General features: G+C 38.0%; 1 protein-coding gene across 16 annotated transcripts in view; it reads right to left on the reverse strand.

Annotated features, from left to right (window-relative positions):
• Nucleotides 1-23,056, reverse strand: part of BAZ2B (bromodomain adjacent to zinc finger domain 2B) — a 107,719-nt gene that overhangs the window by 34,944 nt on the left and 49,719 nt on the right. For 10 of the 16 annotated variants that reach the window (XM_079310906.1, XM_079310902.1, XM_079310903.1 and 7 more), the window contains 10 exons: nt 16,826-16,987; nt 16,274-16,467; nt 13,338-13,544; nt 12,236-12,634; nt 9,430-10,039; nt 7,992-8,276; nt 6,226-6,286; nt 5,615-5,723; nt 5,249-5,350; nt 455-665 (listed from right to left, as the gene is read on the reverse strand). In XM_079310906.1, the coding sequence (XP_079167032.1) occupies nt 455-665; nt 5,249-5,350; nt 5,615-5,723; nt 6,226-6,286; nt 7,992-8,276; nt 9,430-10,039; nt 12,236-12,634; nt 13,338-13,544; nt 16,274-16,467; nt 16,826-16,987 (2,340 nt within the window). The remainder of the gene's footprint in view (nt 1-454; nt 666-5,248; nt 5,351-5,614; nt 5,724-6,225; nt 6,287-7,991; nt 8,277-9,429; nt 10,040-12,235; nt 12,635-13,337; nt 13,545-16,273; nt 16,468-16,825; nt 16,988-23,056) is intronic. The other 6 variants (XM_079310899.1, XM_079310896.1, XM_079310898.1 and 3 more) reach the window with 1 other exon arrangement.

A 23,056-nucleotide genomic window follows, 5' to 3' on the forward strand; every position in this document is an offset into this window, starting at 1 on the left:
CCAGACTTTTTACCACCTTCATGCCATCTCTGGGGAGGTCTCAAGCCTGAAGAGACCCTCAGAGATGAGACATTTCTGAAATTTGAATTAACTGCTTATGGACACGCTGATAGGAGACAGCTGCAGGAAGGATTTTCTGGAGGCTGAATTTGGCTTGCTTTACAAAGGACTGAGGTCCAGGACCTGCATGACACAACTCCCCAAAATACCGTCAGCTTCTTGTGCAGTAACGACAGAGCGAGCTTCTAGACGTGTGTGTACCCGCGCACTTCCTTCCTTAAAACCCATCCACGGATGAACTATTTACTCATCTTCCAAAGGTCTTCAGTAAGAGCATGTAACAAATATCCAAAATAAAACGCTGCAGACTAATATCCTAGTGAGACAAATCACTCTCCTATAGGAAAACCTCTCCCCAAGCTGGCACCCTCTCCTTGTGAAAGCAAGCTCTTACCCTGAGCCTGGAGCTTTCTCAGCAGCTTCGTGTCAGCGCTGCCCAGGAACTCGCCGCTGCCCACGTTGGGAGGGCGGCCCTTGCGGCGCCGGCTCCTCGGCTCCTCTCTGCCGTGCTGCCTCTCGGGGTTGGGGGGGCGTCCTCTCCGGCCCTCCATAGCTCTGATGCGGGGAACCACCTCCTCTTCCTTCAGCAGACACCACTGCACGCCCTTCAATTGACACATTTCACAGACAACTATCACAAACCCAGATAAAAACAACCCCGTATCTAGGGTGAGTTGTACATATTAAATATGCAAGGGCTGTGATGTATTATTTGGGCAGGACAATTTCTTGGTGAAGCACAGAAGCAGTGTATTGAGAGACTATCACTAAGAACTTCCTTCAATTCTACCACTAGGAAGGACTTCAAAGACTATTCAAACATATACTAAGTTTTTAGTAGATACACCATTATTGTGGTTTCTATTCTCATCATATCAAATTGTTTGATCCTTTCTAAAAGGCAAAACAGATTCTTCCTTATTAATAAAATCAACAAGTATTCTGCTTTCACATAAACCAGTGCTCAACATGAATGAAAAAAATGTGTGAAGCTATGAGGTTCAGTCTTCCAACAGAGCATGTTTACAGAAATTCTGGCATACATAACAAGCAAAGGCAGTAATGCATTTTCAAATATTGCTTTGAGTGTTGCAGAGCTCAACAACTGAGCTGAAAAAACACAGATGAATATTAATCTTCAAGTTTTAGTTAGCAGAACTGAGTTCTCCCCTCATCCACTACAAAACAGTTTCTGCACCAACTTGAATGAATGAAAAGCAAGTTCTAATCATCCACATACCTGAAGTTATGTGAACTTTATTCTCTAACCAAACAAAGCACACACGTATTTTCTGGCATCGTGAAAGCATATTATAAAATACTTTGTTAATAAAAACACTCAAGTTAATCTTCATGAAGGAACAGCTTTACTTTAACTGGTTACTAAAAAGTAGAGTTTATTGCATCTACTGAGCAGAAAAGGAGCACCATTTAGGTAATCCTGTTTAATTGTACACCAGTATTTCAAAATTTTAACATCTTTTACCATTTGCCCAAGTTTTTGAGAAATGCAGAGAAAAGCTAAGCATCCTTCAGGACTTCTTCACAACTTGCCTAAAACAGGTTTCTAAAAAGTATCAGTTCAGAAAAAAAAATATTTGGAATGCTTTTGTTTTCACATTTTTATGTACATAAACCCTAAAATCCCATATACTGTACCACAACATAAATGATTTCTGCTTATTCTGGTAATTTGTCTTTTAATTATTTCTGCCCATTCTTCACAATTACAAAGGTCTTGCATAACATCAGCAAATGAAATGGTAGTTTGTTAATGACACAATCAGATTTCAAAGGAGTTATCAGTATCTGCAAAGATACTTTTCTGAAGTCTGAATAATTCCCAGTTAAGACCATCCCCAGAGTACAAGTCATACTTGGTTTGCACACATTCCAAAGGACTTTGTTATTAATTATGTTCTGAAAATGCACTGTTCAGAACCAAGACCATATCATTAATGTGTACCACATCATCATGTACCACCCCTAAGGACTTTGTAATCCAAAATATTCACCTCTACCACTTGACTAGAAGTTCTTTTACTATCTTGAAGAGTACTACTTAAGTGTAACTTGTTTTTCTGCCCAGTTCTTGAATTGCAGTTTATCACAGGTTCAGTTTATTGAGGCAGATTTAATACTTACTACCCACATCAACTTCCAACCTACAAAACCTGATCTCATAATATGTACGTGCCAGGAGAGGCAAAGCAGAAATCATAGAAAAGGAGGAGAAGCAGCCATAGTTCAAAAAGTACCTGCAAAAAGCACCTTTTCCACAAAAAGAACAGCAATGGAAATTGCTCTTGCCCTGTATTTGTATTTTCTGCAGTTAACGATACTAACAATAATAAATACATGTCACAGAAAAATGAGAGGTCTACCGGATCATTAGTACCAGAAAACATGCTGGGTATTACACTATCCTAATGCTGCCTAAAAGGGAAATTAGAGGTCATCAAATGAAGTGAACAATGGCTCAGTAAGCAAAAGGAGCACGTGTTTCAAGAGATGGCAGAAGACCGTTTATGTCCGGTCAAAGGGCATCGTGAATGCACAATTCTCCACAAGTTCAAGAGAGGACAAGACAAAAATGGTCCAGAACAAAGCCACTGAGGGCTAAGCAAGATTTGATTGACCACCCATATTTTGTGCTCAAACAACCTTTAAAATCTAACACAAAATACATTTCTATTAAAGGAACGTACAGTCTGACACTGTGAGTTTTTGATATTTTGAAGATAAAATATAAGAGTTGTGCCCTAACACAGGACAACCACAGGCTCCCATAAAATTGAAGCTTTGCTACTCAAACACTAGAGAAAAACTGGGAATAAAACTGTGAAATGTTGTGTTATTGTTCAAACTAATCAAAATAATAATTTTATTCAATTTCTCACCTTCAAGCATCTACCATACACCACGGTACTGTGCTGCCATCAGGACATTTGCCAAAAAGACACCAGACAACCAGCATGAAAGCAGAATCAAATTCAAATCCTGTTAATCAAGCTAATGAACAAAACTATAGGTACTTTTCAAGAAGCAAAAAATCCACCTAAATTTCAGATTAGATTTGTGGGGGAAAGTTCACCACTCAGCTTTCCAAACTGAACTGCAGAATTCAGAACAGGACAAAGACTCCTGTACATACTAGTTAACTCATGAAGACACATGTTTATTCCATCACCCCCAATCACAATCATACTGAACTCCTAAATCATAGCAGTTGAAAGCTGAAATGAATTTTCACACTTGCCAAACTTGAGTCATTCTAATCCTACTCCTCTGTGGCCTACTTCTGCCAGATACGCTTCTGTTCCAGCATTCAAACACTGCTTTGAACAATTCATCATATCTGGTGGTTTGCACACCACAAGAGAGAAACACAGGCACTAACACAGGCAGGTAATCCAGGTACTTTTGGCTTGCTATAGATAAACCTTTAATAACACTGATTAAGCCTTAAGATAATTTTCTTCACATCTTGTTTCATCTTAGAGCTGTGTGAAACTTAGCCCAGCACATGCTGCATGTCTCAAAAGATGACAGAAATGTATAATGAAGGCAGGGAAGAATAATCACTAAAGGCTATACAGAACAATTGGAACTATCACAAAAGCAGAAATAAAATTTCTGGAATTACATCCAGACATCCATGAAGATATGATTATCATATATTATTCTGAATCTGCATGATTCAAAAAACCTTAGTAAAGAGGGTGCAGCTCTTTTTATAAAGTATCAGTACCACACACTGTTTCACTAGACAATATTATCAGCCTGAGTGTAGCTCCACTGTTTTGTAACTTCTTGTTAAGATGTAAACACATCTTAGAACATCTGCCACAGCTGCCCTCAGTCTCTTTTTCTATTAAGAAAACTTCTTTGTCTACCCAAGTCTCGGTGGATCCTATCAAAGACCACATCAGTGTGAAGTTCTGTGGTGTTATGTACAGCTCACATTGCCAGTCTTGCCTGTAGATACCTGCCCCTCACACTGCCTTCATTCTCAAGGTTTTAGAACAGGACAAATTGAAAATCAAGTAAAGGGAGAAAGACAGATATAACTAAAGAAGGGGACAAGAGAAATGAATAATACAGGTAACAGACACAAAAAAAGAAACAGGGCAAAAAGAGAATAGATACCCTGCCATTATATTACATCACGGTAAAATTAATTATTTCAGTCAAGACATGAAGGTACATAATGAAGTTAATAATTACAGGAATTTGTAACTGTTGAAGGCCAAACATTAAGCAAGTTTAATAGTGTTTTAGTCTGTAAGCCAGGAAGCACCACCTAGAAGTAGCTGCTTACATGAATTCAGTCTTTAATGCTTTCAAATCTATACCATACAAACATGACATATTTCTACAAGGTATTACAAGAACATAAGGCTAAACTCAAGCTTGAAGTCAAGACTGTTGAGAGCTAGTAGCATGCTCGTAACACTTATCTGGTAAAGAAGTGAATACCTCCACTGAGAAAAGTCCAAAAATTTTCATGCACATCCTGAAGAAACGGCAACATGGCCAAAATACTGCAATACAGCATGGCACAAACACAGTAACAATTTCCTGGAAATGTTGGTTTTACTTATCCTGGTGTGGTTTATCTACACACCATCTAATGATTTTACCACTGAAAAGCATAACTGGTATAGTTCTGCATCCCCCTCTGTAAAAGTGTCATGCTTCAGGATGCTCAGACAGTATTCTTGATACAGGAGACACTTGTATATAAACATGCAATTTACATATAAACACACACAATAACACGTACACATGCACAGGAACACACTAACAGAGTGAGATTTAACATCTACACATAAATTACATTGATATGAGGCTGTATACAATAAAAGAAGAAACAAAGTTTTAAGTCAGAAATAGCTGAATGCTAAGATAAAATACGTGGCTCTTGAGTTTTCAAACTAGACCAAGCCAGGCTCAGAGCTGATCATTAAAGCACCCTCGGAGCAGAGCCACTGAAGGCAGCAGTTCTCAACCCAGCCCAGTGTGAAGCTCTCCATGTCTCAATCTAACTACTGTTAAGAACACGTGCAGCTTTTAGAAATAATTAGCTAAAAACATGTAATGCTTCAGACTGTAGCAAAAGTTACTTCACCTAAACTTAAGTTAATGCTCCTTGGATCAAAAACTTTACTTTTTAAAAAGTGGATACCTGCGGTCCATCTCTTGCTTCATAGAAGTCACCCACTCCTATTTTTGCACTGAAGCTGAAATTGTCCCTTGAGATATCCATTATTCCATTTCTGCTGAGATACTGAAAAAATCACATATTTTTCCACTTCAGCTTGTAAATAATTACAACCCAGCTTTGATGCACAGCTAACTTTGTGAGCGCAACGTTTTGCATATTCTGTCAAAGGGATATGCATTTATAAGATATCAAATCAGTAACAGACTGAGATACATTACACCTCACATCACAGAAAATAAGTATTTCAACTGGAGAGAAAAAAAAGCATATTTTAACTGCAAGCATGCTTACTAGCATAAGAACACAGAAGTTAAAAAGTTAATGTACCTTTACTACTTCAGGATACTGTCTCAGCTTCTTTCCACAAGGTGCAAAATATGCTACTTCTCCTTGAAGACGACCGCCAAAGTTTCTTATTCGGGTTTCTCTTTGCCAGCTAGAGCAATATGAAATAGTTGCATACAACAATACATTTTTAAAAAACAAGTCATTTGTGTCAATTTAAGAATTCTACAAAAAAAAAAAAAAAAAAGGACGAGAAAAATGTGACTCGAGTATCATAAACAGAACAAATCAGAAAATTTTATCAGGTAGATTGTCCAAACTGACTAAATATATTACCAGATTTTAAGCAGCCTAGAACTATAAATTAGGGAGTTATTTGGAGTTTATATCTGCTCGGATCATTAGGACTCATTTCCAAAGCAAAACAGGTAAGAGATGGGTCACATTTGAAAAAGAAAAATTTAATGCACAAAACTTAACACATGAAATATGCTGACACTTTTTAAAGAAATCCAGAGTCACTGGGAGTCAAAAATGTAAATTGCCTTTTTATTACTTTTCAGCCTCAAGATTTCTGAAACTCATTCTTTACCAACGGCTTTTTGAAAGCATGATCTCCCTTTTAAGGAAAGTCAGGTGCATAAACAACGTACCCAAAATCGAGGGGAACACGCAGCTCCCGTTCATCTGCCACTCTTCGTCTTTTCGAAATACCTAAAACAGAATCTCTGATTAATACCTAACAGAAGTAGAGACCTTCTGTCTAGAGTGCGACACAGGTGCTCCCTGGACAGCTGTGAGCGAGGGAAGGGCCAGGCTGAGCCAGCACAGCCCCCACACCACCAGAGTCTCACACAGCAGCACGGCAGCTCCTTCCACATCCTGCCAAGACACCCCTGGAAAAGGCACTGAGGAAATGGCTATGCTCACATCCCAAAATTCAGACACAGCCCTGCACTCTCAACCTAACATCAAACACTACTGGTCACTGTGCAGGGAGGGAGGCTGCTCTTCCAAATACAAATGAAAAGTCCAATGCAAAACAGATACAGAAAAGAGACCACGAGACTCCTTCCATGACTTACTAACTCTAGGTAAAAGATTCACAAAAATATTTTTGTTGTATTATGTTGACTCCTATAAGGTGATTCTTAGGTGTATATTATTATACATAAAGCAAGGAGATAAAATTTATTTATTCTACCTCCTATCCTACTCCTGTAAATAGAAAAATCTGCTATCAGACTTTTCAAAGCATCACAAATCAACACAGATTACTGAAAAAAACATTAGATTTTAAATTTATCCATTTGGATGATTACTCCTAATTAATGTGAAAACTTTTATAAACTATAAAGTTAACAAGCCTGTTTCTGGGATAAATATTAGGTAGATCATACTATACTGCTTCAAAGCTAATGCCCTTGTATGACATGGAATGAAGCTTCTATTCCACTGAATCCAAATATAAAAACCTATTTATAAGCAGATATTCCCATTTAAAAATCTACTTACATGCATGTTAATAAACATCAAGTCTCTAATTCAAAGTAGGAAATACGTGATTTCATTTCATTGTTACCATGCAACTTAAGAAGTGTGACTTTCAAAAATGCATTCTTTACTGTAGCCATAGTAATTACTGAATTTTACAAATTAAGTCACCAAATGAAGGATTATAAAAACTACATAATAGCAGGCAAATGCTAAATGTACTTTCCATTAACTTCTAAAAAATAAATCCTTACACATAATCCATAAATTCTACTTAGAATTTTGAAATAATTATTAGAAGATTATGTTCTAACAAAATATGTTTATGAAGTTTATCGAGGAAGGGGCAAAAACTGAAGATTCAGAACACAAACTAGAACATACAGAAATCAGAAGTAAGAATAACTAGTTAAGAATAAAATTAAGAATTCCAAAGACTTAATAATGAAGAGATTTAATGTAATAAATATTCATTCTGGATATTTAATTCTACCTTCTCTCAAGTAATTACACGAGTTAAAATGTCCTGGTCTAAGTGTAATGTTCTAGTCTGGAGAACTTGCAATTTGGCTAACAGATCTTAATGACTGCTGCCAACACCCGTGAAAAGATCACAGAGCCACCCAACAGCCAAAGTCAGAAGGGACATCCAAAGACACCTGGCCCAGTCTTTCTTGGGAAAGGAAGCTTTGCCAAGATTATCTTGCACCCTGACCAACTGACATGGGAAAACCTCAAGCGAGGGGGACTCTGCCACAGCCCTGGGGTAGCTGTTCAGCAAATCACTATTTTTAGGGTAAAAACCTTCCCGAGCTGTTGCTTGATACCAGCACCTGGACTACTTTTGCAACTCCTTTTACAAAACATGGGCCCTGGCCATGGAATGGCAGCAGGACAGCAGGCAGCAAGATACCACAGTGTGCACCTGGCGCGAGGCTGGAGGCTCCTGTCCCAAGGAACGCTGCAGGCTGGGACTCGGGGCATAAGGCAGCAGGGGCCGAGCTTGACGTCTTTGCTACTTGGAGATTAAGTGGGGAGGAATGAGCTGTAAGACCAATGGAAGAGCTCTTCACAGAGGATGAAGTTTTGTTCAGTTTCAGTGGGGTTTTCTCTCCCTCGGTGTCGGTATCCGATTCATCTTGGTCTTTATCATCCTCATCATCTTCCTCCTCAGACCCTTCTGTATCTGACTCAGAATTACTGTCAGACTCTGTTTAAAGAAATTGTGGCAAAAGGCACATTATGACTTGGAAACTCCTAGCAAGTACATTAAAGTTCTGATACTTGCTAAGTCTTTTCCCTTATTATACACACTGTTCTAATAACGTCTCTTGAGTATCAATAGGAGATTCTAATTAACTACCTAAACTTTAACACTATTACAAATAAGCCAGCATTAAATAATTTTGCATGATAATACACAGTTCTTTTGAATGGAAAGAGATGAGTGACAGAAGCTGCAGTATTTCAGGACTGTTTACCCCAGAATAAGCTATACCTTAATCATCCCATTAGCCTAGCAGCAGCTGGGTATTACCCCAGGAAGGGCATTTCATAGGTGTGACATCCACTGCAAAGAGCAAGAAAACAACAGAACTGGATACAGGTTGAAAGGTGTCAGAAACAAAAGTTGGCAATCTGGGCAAGAATAAGAATCAAGGACAGCCAGGGTAAGGAACTAAAGGTGAGGTATTCTGAGATAAAAGATTAGTACAGGGTATGTGGATGAGAGGGGAAAGAGAATGATGAAGGTGGAGGCTGGACACTAGGGATATCGGCACACTGGATAAAGCAGTGACTGAGTTCAGTTGACCCATTAAAACAGGCCTTGTCATTCCAAACTGCATAGCCCAGTCTGCAGCCCTTGAAAGTGTCCAGTTACTTGCTCATGGACTGCTGCGCTCCTGAATGAGGCACAGAAACATGCTTTTCTTGCTACTCTTGAAGACTTGAAGCCCTTGTTTAGTCCCCCCTCTGGTCAGGAAACCTGTTTTGCAACTGGTCCCTGCCAGAATCATTAACCATCAATCAGCCTTAATGTCAATCCCTTTCTGAGCACTTTGTCACATCAAGCTGCAGGCTGGGTGACTCATGTGGAAGGCAGGTCCGTGGCAGCTTTTCAAAAAGGCTAAGGAGCCACCTTACCAGGACAGCCAACCAAGCATCAAAACACCCCAAACATGATTTTTGGACAACAGAGACTGTGGACACATGCTAATTTCAAGGATGTGTGTAATACACTGTGTGGGCCAGGCTGACCCAGTATTTCCTGCCCCTATTTTAAAATATGGTGGGAAATGTATATCTCCAAAATGCGAAAAAAAATTAAGGTTCTGCTTTTCCTATTAAAAAGATTAAACCACCTGATTGGCTGTCATCGGAATCATCTTCTTCATCATCCTCATCCTCATCTTCATCATCGTCATCCTCATCATTTGAGTCGTCGGAGTCTTTACTGCTGGGGGCATCCGAGTCGACCCCTCTGAACTGCTCTACCACCAGCTTTGCCGAATGAAGGCGGTGCTGCGGTTTTACTGCATTTACTGTGTTATTGCTGACTGCTTTATCCTTTCCTGAACCAGACAACACAGGAGAGGTAGAGGTCATAGCAGCTGTCCGGTTACCAGTTGTCTTTTTCCCACATGCACTCAAGTTTATTGGCAAAGAAAAGGGGGCACTATTAGAAACAGCTACCCCTTCACTGATCTTGCTCTGGGCTTTCGCTTTCGTAGTGAGTGCAAGAGGAGCCTCCTGGATGACGCTCTGAATGACTCCATTGGGTTGGTGATTACCTAAAAGTGCATTTGTCAGGAATGGGTTAGAATGGTTGTTTTCCAAGGATGTGAGTTTTTGATGAGCTGGTGAACTAGATGTTGGCTTGGGGCTTGACAAAGCTGCGATAACCTTCTTCAGGCTCTTCGACGATTCCTGTTTCTTTAGCTGTGCTGCTGGAAATGTCTGTTTATATTGTTCCTGAAGAAATAAGAAGACAGAGGAATAAAATGTGGAGGCGTTTGTTTGGCTTTCTTTGGTATTCAGGCAGGTGAGCTCTAAGAAATTTTAAACATCTGCTAAGCTGTTTTTAGAAAGTTAAAAGCAGATACTAGGTACAACCAAAGAGATGAGTAACTACTAGTTACGCAAGTCTAGCATGATTTGTTCACTGTAAATCAAGTAGGGAAAGACAAATTGAACTCAAGATGAAGTTGATTCCAATTATGCAGGGAAGCTTTCTCACCTGCTACAATGCTCGAGACAGAGACTTTCATAAAGGTATTAATCATTCTAAAAAAAGCCATTTTTAGAAAGATACTTACTACTCTTGTGTACCAGCATAGGAAACCCTCTTATTACTTAATTTCATGTATAAAAATCCCATTAGTGAATGTACAACTACCTTTAATAGTTTGTTCACTTTAAAGCATCAGGTAAATACAACACACTGATGGCCACAATACTAAAAAAAAACATAGAGTACTCTTTGTGTAGAAAAATTTTATTTACAAAAGGGAGGGAAAAGGCATTACTCAGAAAGGCTGTGATATGCTAATTGTTTAACTGAAAGAGTAGTATTTGAAATTCTTCCATGTAAAAATTGGTAATAGCTCAGAAATACACGTAAAGCTTACAGTGCCTTTAATCTAAAGACTCTTGCAAAGAAAAAAACCCACATCATCTTCAATAGAAAATATAATAAAATGGATAAAGATGGTACAGTTTAAAATCAATTTTAAAAAATTATTTAAAACACAATACAATCTTGGAAGTTAGTAATATTTAAAACCAAGTACAAAATTATGAAGATGTTTAAAATAAATATTCCACAGTGTGGACCTCCAGTAAAAGTTTTAGAGAAATCAAACTATTAAATGTGTGATCTATGTCTAACTAAAGACTTGTAACCTAAATTTGAAAGCAGAAGCCTCTTTCAAAAGTAAAGATGTGTGTTCTTATAATTTATTTAGCGAATCCCGGTAAGTGACAATCATATTGGAATTTTACCAAGTAACAGGAGATTGGAAAGGAAAATTGTTTTTTATCTTCTAGTCTATAAAAAAAAAAATTTGCATATTTTCAGTTCTCACTGAGGACCTATGAGTTAGCTGTGAATCACAATTGAGTTTACTACTCCCAAATATCACTTAGTTTAAAACAAAATTTGAAATAGTAATAACAGTAATAATAATAATAATAACAATAATAATAATTATGACAGTTACCTTGGTAAATGTATTTTTATATTTTATTTTTATATTTATTTTCGTATACATCCTAAGCCTCGGTGTTTGTAAAATGCCAGATTTTTATTCTCTTCTAATCCTCATTCAAACTTCACCAAATAGAAAATTCATCAGCAGTGACCTTAATCACTGTTAACAAAATATAGAAACTGAGGATCTAAACATTTTAGAAGCCACAGAACTGTTAAGACAGACACAAAAACTTATTGTGCAGTCCTGGCCACTCAAAAGGAAGATAAACAAGGAAGGGTGGGCAGGGCTGCACAGGTGCCCAGAGCAGCTGTGGCTCCCTGGCAGTGCCCAGGCTGGACAGGGCTGGACAGTGGGAGCTGTCCCTGCCTTCGCACGGTGGGACGGCGCAGAGCTTCAAGGTTCCTTTCCTGCCTTCTTAAAAAAACTATTGAAATGGCCATACTGAGATTTTCAGCTATCAGTGTATAAACACCTGTCTTTAAAGAGCAAGCAAAACTCAACATTAATTACACTGAACATTTCTTTTTTTAATGGCTTTCAGTTTCTTTGTTTAAAATCACAGTTGCAACAGGTGATTTCAATTACTTTGATTTGAAACTATCCAACTTGAAAGAAAGTGAAGCCATGCTTACATACTAGATATGTGAAGAATTAAACCACTATTTTGACTGAACCTAGCAGCACAGGAAAAATATCCGGGCCACATAATTTACCCATGAGTACGTTTCTTATTTTGACAGTGATTTCAGGTGCACACTGTCCTTACGAGATGCATAACCCACACAATCTAGTTCATGTACACCATTCAGAAATCCAGATCAACTCTAAAAAAAAAATAAACTCCCATATTATGAATATACTTATAATTTTAATACACTATATTTAACAGGTGGCACAGTGTTACATCTTTTTTAACAGATGGCACAGGTTACAACTAATAAAAAACTCCACTCACCCGTTTAGATCTGACATCGCTGGTCAAAGTGAGAGATTCTTCAGAGGTATTTTTATTCCCTGCTTTGAGTAGATCAGGGGAAGGAACTATGAGTTTTAAATAGGTCTCCTTTTTGGTTTCATGTACCAAAGACAAAGGTTTCACATTAGGAACCAATCCCGTAGACTGTATTACACTTGTGTGTTTGTTCACAGATTCCTCCTTTGCCTGAGAGCTTTGAAAAATAAACGGAAGCTGCTGTGACAAAACCTGAGGCTGCTTCTGCTGGGACTGGAATGATGAGTGAGTCTGGGAATCAGACACAAGAGGTATCTGCTGGTGTGTTCTTTTTTCTTGAGACTTTTCCTGTGATTTCTGTCCATCGGTTTTCGTATCTGTTACACCACTATGCATTAGCACCTGCAAAATATTTATTTTTGACTGTTCATTACAGAACTTAAAGATCCTTTTAAAAAGGCTAAACGTATGATCAGTCTCCATGAAACAGTAACACTAGTCTTGGCAGACGATGAACAGTAATAGTTTTTAATCAGTCCTCTAATATATTTGCTATCTATTTTTGGGTTTTCCCCCAGAGAGTTTCAGTATGTGACGACAGTGTTTGCTAGAGAAGGAGTATTAATCCATGGTTGTTCTTAAATGTATTTCTGACTATAAACCTAACAGCATACCAAAAATTCCAATCTTGTTGTTTTACTACTAGGGAAAAGTAGCTACCCTACTTCGGGAAGAAAGTCAACTGCTAAAGCAATACCCAAAAAAAAGCAATATAAAGCGATATATTTTCAATTCATTACCTGCACACAGTACTTAATTTCTTTGTACTTGCCACTTTATAACAAAAATAGAACTCTACTAACTGTAAACGCCTAGCCTGCAGAGAATACACAATACACAGACACACATGCACACAAAAGAACTAAAAGACTCCTCCCAGAAACCCCACAAACATAAAACCCTGAAACAAGCCTAAAAAGAGCATTCTTAGCATTTATTAATGTGCAGAAAAATAATTGTTGACTATTTGTTCACAGATGTGAGCAGGTCAACTTGTCACAGCTTGCAGCAACAAGACTGTGGGAAGCAGAGTGAGGCATTATACCTTGTTCTTGCTTTTGTGATGTGCTTCATTTTCAGAATCAGATTCATCATCCTCACTCTCTTCAGCACTCTGGTCCTCCTCCTCCTCTTCATCCTCCTCTAGGTCATCAGAGTCACTGCTGCTCACACCTTCACTTGAGGTGTCTGAAGAGGAGCCTGAATCACTGTCGCTGTTACTAGAGCTTTCCACTGTTTTTTTTCTGGGCTTCTACCAGGAAGAGGAATTCTCTGTTAATGCTTCAGCTTAAATCTGTGATATAGTCTTATTATTACACATAATCTTTGAAACAAGGAAGAGTGAGACTTTGCAGTAAAGTGACCTGCAATGCTTTAAGAGAAAGTGCTTCACAAGATGATGAAAATGAAAAACTGGTAACAAAGTTCTACTGAAGTCTTTTTCTGACCACTGCTGACATCACTACATCATAAAGCAAAATGCCAAATTTAGGCCTAGAACATTGACCTAGAATTAGGGTCTAGTAAACCACAGAATGTACCGATTCCAAAAAACTTCATACCCAAAACATGTACTGCAAGTTAGCGCAGAAAGAACAACAAATATTGGGTTTGTCGAAGCTCCAGTGATATATTCATTTAACTACTTTCACAGTATGAGCTGGCCAGCAATGTACAGTTTTGAGGACTGAAAAGAGTACATTCATCAAATTGCTTCTGGAATTTGCTCCTGAGAAATGGACCAAAATCTGTTTAAATACTCTAACAACTACATTATATTGAAAGTAACTCTCTAGATTTTCATCAACTGTAAAAAGAGTTTGGTAACAGCCTTTTTCTTTTTACCCGACAACTAAATAAATATTTTAAGGATTTTTTTAGATATCATCCTCAAAAAGAAATTGCAACTAAGGAGATTACTGAAGAAATCAAAAGATGAATACTGAAAAAACTAAAACCCTGAAGAAAAGAACCTTTAGAAAAATATATTAGAAGGTTTTAAAATAAGATGTGCTTTTAAGAAGAGGCAAGAGTTTCTGTTTTGAAATCTAAAAAGTATAACATCACTTGTACAAAGCCCAGCTTTAATAATCATCCTCTTGTTGGAGTTCTCATTTAGAGCAATTTCTGTGTTTTGACACAAAAGGTTGTTCAAATCATTACACTGACAAATACCAATTACTAATAAAAAGTTTCAGAGGAAAAGAAGTTATGAACATCAGCATACCAAGCAAGATTAGGAACAACAAACTCCATATCTGTATTTAAAAATTTACTACAGGAATTTAGGAAATAGACAACCTGACATTTATCTGCATGAGACAGAGGACTTAGAACACAACATTCTTAAGAAAGGTACTTGCACATCAAGTCCATCATTTCACAGCACTCAGTATTTAGTCAAGTAAAACTGGAGCTTGAAATCAGTGCCTGCATGAAGAAACCTATCAGCAATACTTAATTTATATTTAAAGATGAAAGGTAACACAAAGGAAAAGATAACAACACTAAGAAACATCCTGAGAGAAATTTTTTTTGGGGGGGGGGGGAACTAAAACAACAAACTAAACAAAAAACGAAATTACAAACAAATACATGAACATTAGCCAAAAAGAGATAAAATTTTCTGAGTAAAGCAAAGAGTCAAAAAGTACCTTCTGGGAAGGTATTTAGAGATATTAAAAGAGAAATTTATTTGGTATTCTGCCTAACTGTAGTATTAGTCAGAAATATAAAAACACAATCTGGAAAAAGCTTTACATCTGCACCAGAGAACGGAAGCTAAAATTTGCATGTAGATATCCAGGATAAAAGCAGAATTTTACAAAGAGCCATTTGTAGTATTTAAGCCTGAAAAAAGTCAAAGATTTACTAAATACCTTTAACTACCAGAATACTTTCAAAAGCTGTCAACTGTTGAACACAAAGAGTTTTTGAGGGAAAATATTCTTAACAATTTCCCTATTGTCCATATATTAAACACTGCATATCACTACACAATTATAAGTAATCACTTCAGTGCTAACCCCTATTTTTATGCAGATACATCAAGCACCAGCTGTCTCCTGAAAATGCCAACCTCTCACCTTCAAAGAATCAGACTTGGTAGCTAAATGCAGCTCCATAACAAAGAAAGCAAGAGGCCCAATTCACTCACAAAACAAAAATAAACAGATATAAGGAAAGAAAAATATTTCAGCCTAGATGGGTATCAGTAGAGAACTACTCCACAGCTTCCCTTCGGACAGTAATCACCTCCCCAGTACATCATTCCCCATGGTTTGCTTACATAGTTTTGCTTCCAAGAGTAGCAAAGTTCTTGAAGTGCTTAGGTCAATATATAAGGTTTACTAAGTCACTGAGATTACTCGTGACTTTCACATTAGACAGCTAAGATTATTGCTGAAACACAGCAGTTAAATAATAGTTCTTTCCTCTAAATAAATGGGAAATTACTTCCAGAGCAGCATTTTTAATGTCTAAACATTTTCTTTTTTTTTTTTAAGGTACTTGAAAAACCTAATTAAAGTCACAGAAAGAATCGATAATGTAATAACTGTAATACCAATATATGTGTATATATACACATATATATACTGTAATATAATAATACAATATATATAAAATATATAAATATATATTATATATATTAAATATCGGTATTAAAAATAACTTTTTTAAAAATAGATTAAATTTTAAAAACAAGGTGTTGGATACAGCTATTAACTTATTAACTAGTGAAATCAGCACTAATAGTAACTTTTGGTTCACAAGTACGTCAAAAAATCCTCAAACAATTAAACAATTTCAAAAGCCAATACACAAAAAATCCCTACAGAGACAAGGCTACAGATCTTGTTCTAATAAATCAGATGAACCCAAAAGATTTTGTACTTAGAACACTGAAAAATTCTCCTGTGTGCAGAACACTTATCATGCCAATTTTTTGTCTGAATCTTAAGTGTCTCTCTGTGTGTTTACCTTATCTTTGATTTTGTCAGCCCTGGTGTCCAAGAGCTGAGCTTTGCTGCGCTCCTGGCCGTATTTGCGCCCTGCAGCTCCTGGGGTTACAGCTTTCACTGCTCCTGCCGCTGCTGCCACGCCAGTGGAGAGCACAGATGTGCTGAGAGCTGAGACTGTAGTGGTACTGTTGCCATTCAGTGATCCATTTATACCTAAAAGCGACATTTAAAATGAAACTGAGGTTACAGATAATTTCTTTGAGATGACTCAGTCATACTAATATTCCATAGACATTTAACAAGATCCTAGACTACTTACAGACTACTCACCATATATACTGAAATCTGCCAAAGTGTCACTCTGATTTGGAGTTACCTCAGTTTAATCAGACAGAGCACCCATGATTTGAAGGCCAAACACATGCTTGGTATTTATCACCCTCACCTAACAGAACCAATTTTTATGGGAACTGTTTAGGAACGGGAAGAACGAGGAAAGTAAAGCTCAAGTTCCACATCTTTCTGCACATGCAGAAGTTCAATATGACTATTTCCTGACTTCAGCCATTACCTTTGTCTGTATTGCTCCGACTACTTTTTCCTGTAGCTCTTGAATGGAATGAAGCAGAATCATGATTCTGTGCAGGAGGAGCAAACAGTGTGGGAATTCCCAAGAGTGGTGGGAAAAAAGCCGCCCCAGGACGAGAGTGCGTGTCTGCTGTTCGCCACCATTCTGAACCGCAAAGGAAATAAAAACAAACTTCATTTGTTCCAATACTATATTTAAGTCTTTCAGCAAGCATATTGCTGTGCATAATCCAGAGCACATTTACTAAATCTAGAAGAACAAAACATTTAGGAAATTCTCAATGATGTACATTTCCTGCAGCAACTCTGGTCTTAAGTCATTAAAGCCATTCTGATAAAGACTGCAATGTAATTTTATTTAAATACATTCTGAAAATTAATACTTAATAGAAAGCTATATGACACCGATCACCCCAAAATAAAACTGCTAGTCTTATAAACTGAATCAGTATTCACAGATCAGCCTTTAACATTTATAATCTCAGCACTCTTCCTACACTAGAACTACAAAGTAATACAACAGCTTTTAGTCACCTCTGCAATCTGAGTCTTGCAATACTCCAAGGCCTCCACCACAAAACCACATCTGAAGCTGTTCCCTATGAAAAGGCCTATTAAATAGAGGAACTGCTAGCCACCCAACAGTAACTCAACAGCAACTGCAAGAGGTTTCTATCCTCTTGAGCTTGATACTGCATTGCAAAAAGGAGGCCTCTTTTTTTTTCTTACAATAATCCTATTCAAATTCCCTAGTTTCAACTGGTGATCCTGCTTCTAACTTCAGTATGAGTAATGCCATCTCTTAGACTGGCAGGCTGGTAGACAAGATGAAAATGAGACATAATGAAGAGGTGTCCTGGTTTCAGCCAGGGCAGGGTTAATTTTTGCAGTAACTGTGAGGGGGCATGGCCAGGACACAAAGGTTATTCAAATAAATTTGCTGTCAATGGCAGGGGAAAGGGACTCTCTTCCAGGGAGAAGAGTTCTCTTCCCAGCTGGCATACCATGGCAGAGGTCAGGAATTGTCTGTTGTTGGGAAGGGGGGGCTCCATTTGAATAGCTTGCTACTTATACCCTCTGTCAGTACTAATGCTGATAGTATCTGTTTTCTTATCTCATCTCTGTTCCCAGTAAACTTTTCTTATTATGACCTCTGCCTTTTGTGCCTCCAGTTTTCTTCTACAGCCCTCCTCAAGGGCAAGGGTGGTGGTGAGGGGCAGAGGAGAAGTGAGTGGCACTGTGGTCTCAGTGGGAGCACTAAAGCTAATGAAACACACTATAAAAATTACAGGTAAAATGTAAGCATAGCTGGAGCTGTGCTTACCTTAAACAACAGGGAGACTGAAGCTAATACAGAAAGGAAAGTATGTGAAAAGGAAAATGAACAGGGGAAGTGACCAGAAAAAAGTAAATAGAGAAGTTACTAGAACTGCTACGCACCTGGAAGTTTGGGGAAGGGCAGCACAGAAGAGAGCAGGCACAGTACAGCAAGTCAGCATGTATTCACAGGGCAGGACAAGGTAAGAATATTTAATAGATAAGATGACAGACAAAAAAATCAAAGGCCTAGAAATTCTGTAGTCCTGCTAGAGGAAATCTCATAGGAGTTTCAGAATTAACTTCAGCTTTAGAGATAGCCTGAACACAAATATGGAAAACAAATCATGGAATTCTGAGATTGTAAAAGCATACATAACCAGAAGAACAATGTATTCCCTACTGGAAAGAAAAAGCAGGAAAAGACTGACATCAAAGAACATTAAATTCATTTGCCCTATCCTTTATTATAAAGAGAATCACATCAAAAAGGACAGCATGAGAAAGGCCAAGCATTCCCTGTTTTCCAGGAGACTCCCATTATCAACAAAGGCCTCTGACTATGCTTCTGGTGGACTTCTACACACAAACCATTAACTTGTTAATCCTACTTCTCCCTCTACATGTTTTAAATATTATTACTGTGTTTGTGTATATAAGGAATAATTCTGAAATTAATTCCTGACTGCAGTAACTAATCCTATTAGGTGTTAGTAAGGCAAAGGTCTTCACTAGGATTTTTCATTTATTAGCAACTACAAGGCAACAGAACAGGAATACTACACATATTGCAGAGAAATTCCTATTAATGATTTCAGATTTCTAGCTCAGGCGCCTTTTTTTCCCTTCCTTCAAGACAAGAAGAGATTTGCACTTCATTGATGCTAGCTATTGCACGTGATGCGTGGAGTATTTCTCTAAACTTCTGGCCTGAGTTTAAAAGCATCGTGTTCAGGTCTGCTTTTGCTGAATTTAGTTCAAATAGCTTTAACGTCCCTTTGTAAATTATCACAAAAAAAGACCCAAAAAACAATCATAACCAACACAAAACCCATTTGTGTATCTTCTTCCACAATACTTCTCTCTCACAGACCACAGCAGTGATTCATAATCATGCTGATGAGCAACACTGCATTGTAAAGTTTCATAATACTCTGAAGAACTTCCAAGTTGAAAGAACCTTTGAGATTGTTCATCAACTTTCTTCATCATACAGAATGTCTAGCTAACTGTACACTACACTACACACTATTATGGCCTTGGACATAGACATACCAAGTGTGCTATGTGAGCCATTACCAAACGCATCTAGGAAAGAGAAGCCATGCATTTTAAAATAAACATCTGAACACATGGAAGAAATAAAACGCAGACAAAAAAATGGCAGAAGTCTTGTAATACTAAACTGAACTGTAATGACATCTTCCTTCTTTCTTATCTGATGAAAATATTAACAGTCTGCTTAGCAATTAATTCTAGTATTTCCTTAATTTTCCTATTTTAGTGTTTGCTCTCCAAGTTACTAACTTACCTTAAACATGCCCTGCATAAATAAATTTCTTATTAAATCTCAATCCTTAACATCCTTGGCTTACTTTCAAATAGGTTAAATATTTTTGAGCACAGTTTTTGAAATTCTACTAACCAGTGCACAGATTAATGATTGAAAGCATTATTCCAAAGGGCAACATACATTTCAACAAGGCTGGTCTCTCAATAACAAAGAATGACTTTGTGCATTTATGTACACAATTTTAAAATTGTTCTGGATCTCTTTAAGGAGAAATACGCAACTCCAAAAAGACTGAAGATTTTTGCTTTGACAAAAACAGCTTCTGGTCAGAGAAAAAAGAAATCACTGTGTTTTGTTATTTAATAAACAGTTAATGAACTTCCCTTTCTTGAAAATGAAAAAATTAAGGACCTTCCAGTTCTGATAACATCATAACAAGACAGCTTAGAATGTTCAGTTTAGAATTTCACACAAAAGTATTATTGCCTTTCATAAAGACAAAATTATGGTTTTATTTAGAAAAAAAGCTAATGATTTATATTCTTCCAAAGTTGCTAACATCCTCATAAGGGTAAACCTCTTTCCAGAGGCAATTTACTTTTCCAATGCACCTTATTTTCAGCAATGGATGATTAAAAAGAAAGCAAATAAAATATCTGTTTACTAGATTAGAACGCCTTATTCAGGAACTAGTGGAAATTAACCAATTAAACTTTAACAGTATGCGATATGTTCCACAATGGTTTCACACAGGTGCTTTGTCTTTTTGACCTGGGAATATGCCAAAATAATTTACTTGTATTTTAATCTCCTTGGCAAAGCATAAAGACTCCCAGTCCCAACAATGTATCATGGGCACCAGAGAGTATGCAAATAAGTTTTTTGCATAGACTACTTAATAGACTATTGACTGCTGCAAAGAAAATAAAGAGATTAATTGGGCTAAAATGGCTCTAATCTCATGCATTAAGATGCATTACCTTCTCGTAGTAAGAATAATCGCTCATTCTTAAAAAAATATTTTATTAGACTCTGGAAAAATGCATTTTTAAATTTGAAGTCAATTATCTATTTGACAGACATTACTGGGTTTTTTTAAATATCACAGGAGTGAAGAAGGCCTCAATTTAGAACTGGCTAGTATATTGTCTATCTTAGCTACAGAGGATCTTGTAAATTCAGGACACGCCATAGGTCATTCATGAGAAAACAGTCCTCAGCTGGATGGTAGCACAAACACTGCAGTGGAACCTTTTCAGAGCAGATACAACAGTAACCACAGCGCACTGTGTCAGCAGAGAAACACACACTCATAAATAAAATTGATAGGACAGCACTGACAGTGAACTACATTCCAGCTTGGTTTTGGGAAGGCAAGTGTCCTTGAAAAAATATGGATGTTTTTAAACATCACAGGCAGCCAGGCAAACAATCTGACCATCAAAAAAAAATTAATGCTGGTAATTACTATCAGTCTTTTCAACTATTAGCTATCAGACGAAAATTAAACTTTTTATTTTTTTACTAAAAGACAAGAAGAGAATTTTTAAAAGGCTTTTAGTAAAGAACCACCTGTGTTTTCCAAAAGAACAAAACCGACACTTTGGTATCTTTATTACATTATTCATCTGCTTCAGTCTTACTGTATTTTGGCAGACCAAACACATATCCTATAAATGCACAGAATGTTACCACGAGAACTAGAACTACATGATGTAATACGTACACAGCAAAAGCAGCAAGGAGAGTTAAATGAGTCATGGAAATCCTCAGGTGAGGATTGTACATTCATAGCCATACAGAAATTAACTCCTGCTAGTATTCCAGGAACCACCACAGAAAACCATTTCAAGTGGCATGGGCTAATGAATACAGACAAAAAAATCTTTTGGAGATGAATTTTTAGTGGGGTACTGAAAAATAAAACAAATTGTCATTTATTCCAGAAGAGTTTTAGTTAAGAATTTTCTGGTTGATTTTAGAGAATATTTAAATAAATAGTTGAGACATAACTCTAGGTCTGCAGACATTCTGGTTTCAGTTTCTTGGGGCAGCTGCAAATGAACAAATGCAGGATGAAGTTGGGGACTTGGAATCTACTCATTACTTATTATCAAGCTGTACCAGTTGGGAGAATATACTTTTGCTCATTCTGCTGCAAGAACAGAGTTTTTTCTGAAAACAGGGTTGCTATGTATTTAAGCTGAAAAAAATTCCTATTTACCATGTATCATGTAATAACTGAGCTAACAGAAACAAGGTTCTCCAAAAAAAGATCTGTTTTCCAAAAGTTAAGTGAGAAACAGCAGAGAAGAGTTTGCCATTTCTTGTTCTGTGGCGTACGTATGCATCATCCAGCTGAAATAGGAGCTTCAATCACAAAAATGAGATTCTTTCATGGAGAAATCTTTCATATCTATTTCTGATTCAAGGTAAGGTATTTCACTCCAGACAAGATTATCCAAGACTGTGACATTGTGAAATCAATCTTTTCCATTTCAAGCTCCATTAGAAGAAACTATTCCTACAAATGTAAAACTGCAGTATGGGCTGGGCCTTAAATGCTGAGAACATGATGTATATTGAAGAAGCTGGTTATTACAACTTAATCTGAAAGCAGCACAGAGTTTGCTAGATGAAGCCTTCATCTGATCCTCACTTTTAAGGCAGCCTTACAAACTGATTTTTTTTTCCACATTTAAAATAGTGTTGGGGGTTGGTTATTTTTTTCAGTATTCTCTCTGTCTGGTGTTTTTTCCATTGACATGCTAAGATGGCTAGTGACCGGGGGAGGCTCCCTGTCCCTTTCTGGAGTTTGGTGGGGAGGGAGGACGAGGGGAAACACCGCGAGATCGGGGCTGGTAAAGGAGAGGGGTGGGCAGCTGCTTGCTCTCTCAGGTTATAAAGGACAGCTGTGGGCAGTCACTCGCTCTCTCACTCGTTTGGCTCCGAGAAGGACGGCCGCTGCAAAACCTTGCCCTGCCATCCCGATGCCAGGAGCTGCTCTTCCTCGCCTGTGGGACCCACACCCCCTGCTCAGACGTTTTCCTGCTTCAGCTCCACACATCCTGCTGGAGCACTGGGACGAACACTGCCCCGAGATCCGTGAGCAATGTCTCTCCTCCACCATTCCCATCTGGGACAAAGGTGCCATTAGCCCAGCATCCCTGCAGCCACGCGGGATCACCGCACCTGCCCTGCTCACCGGGAGGTGCTCACGGGATCACCGCACCTGTGCCGGCACCGGGAGCTGCCCGCGGGATCACTGCACCTGCCCTGCTCACCGGGAGCTGCCCGCGGGATCACCGCACCTGCCCTGCTCACCGGGAGCTGCCCGCGGGATCACCGCACCTGCCCTGCTCACCGGGAGCTGCCCGCGGGATC

Source organism: Erithacus rubecula (assembly GCF_903797595.1).
Source record: "Erithacus rubecula genome assembly, chromosome: 8".
NCBI classification, from domain to species: Eukaryota; Metazoa; Chordata; class Aves; order Passeriformes; family Muscicapidae; genus Erithacus; species Erithacus rubecula.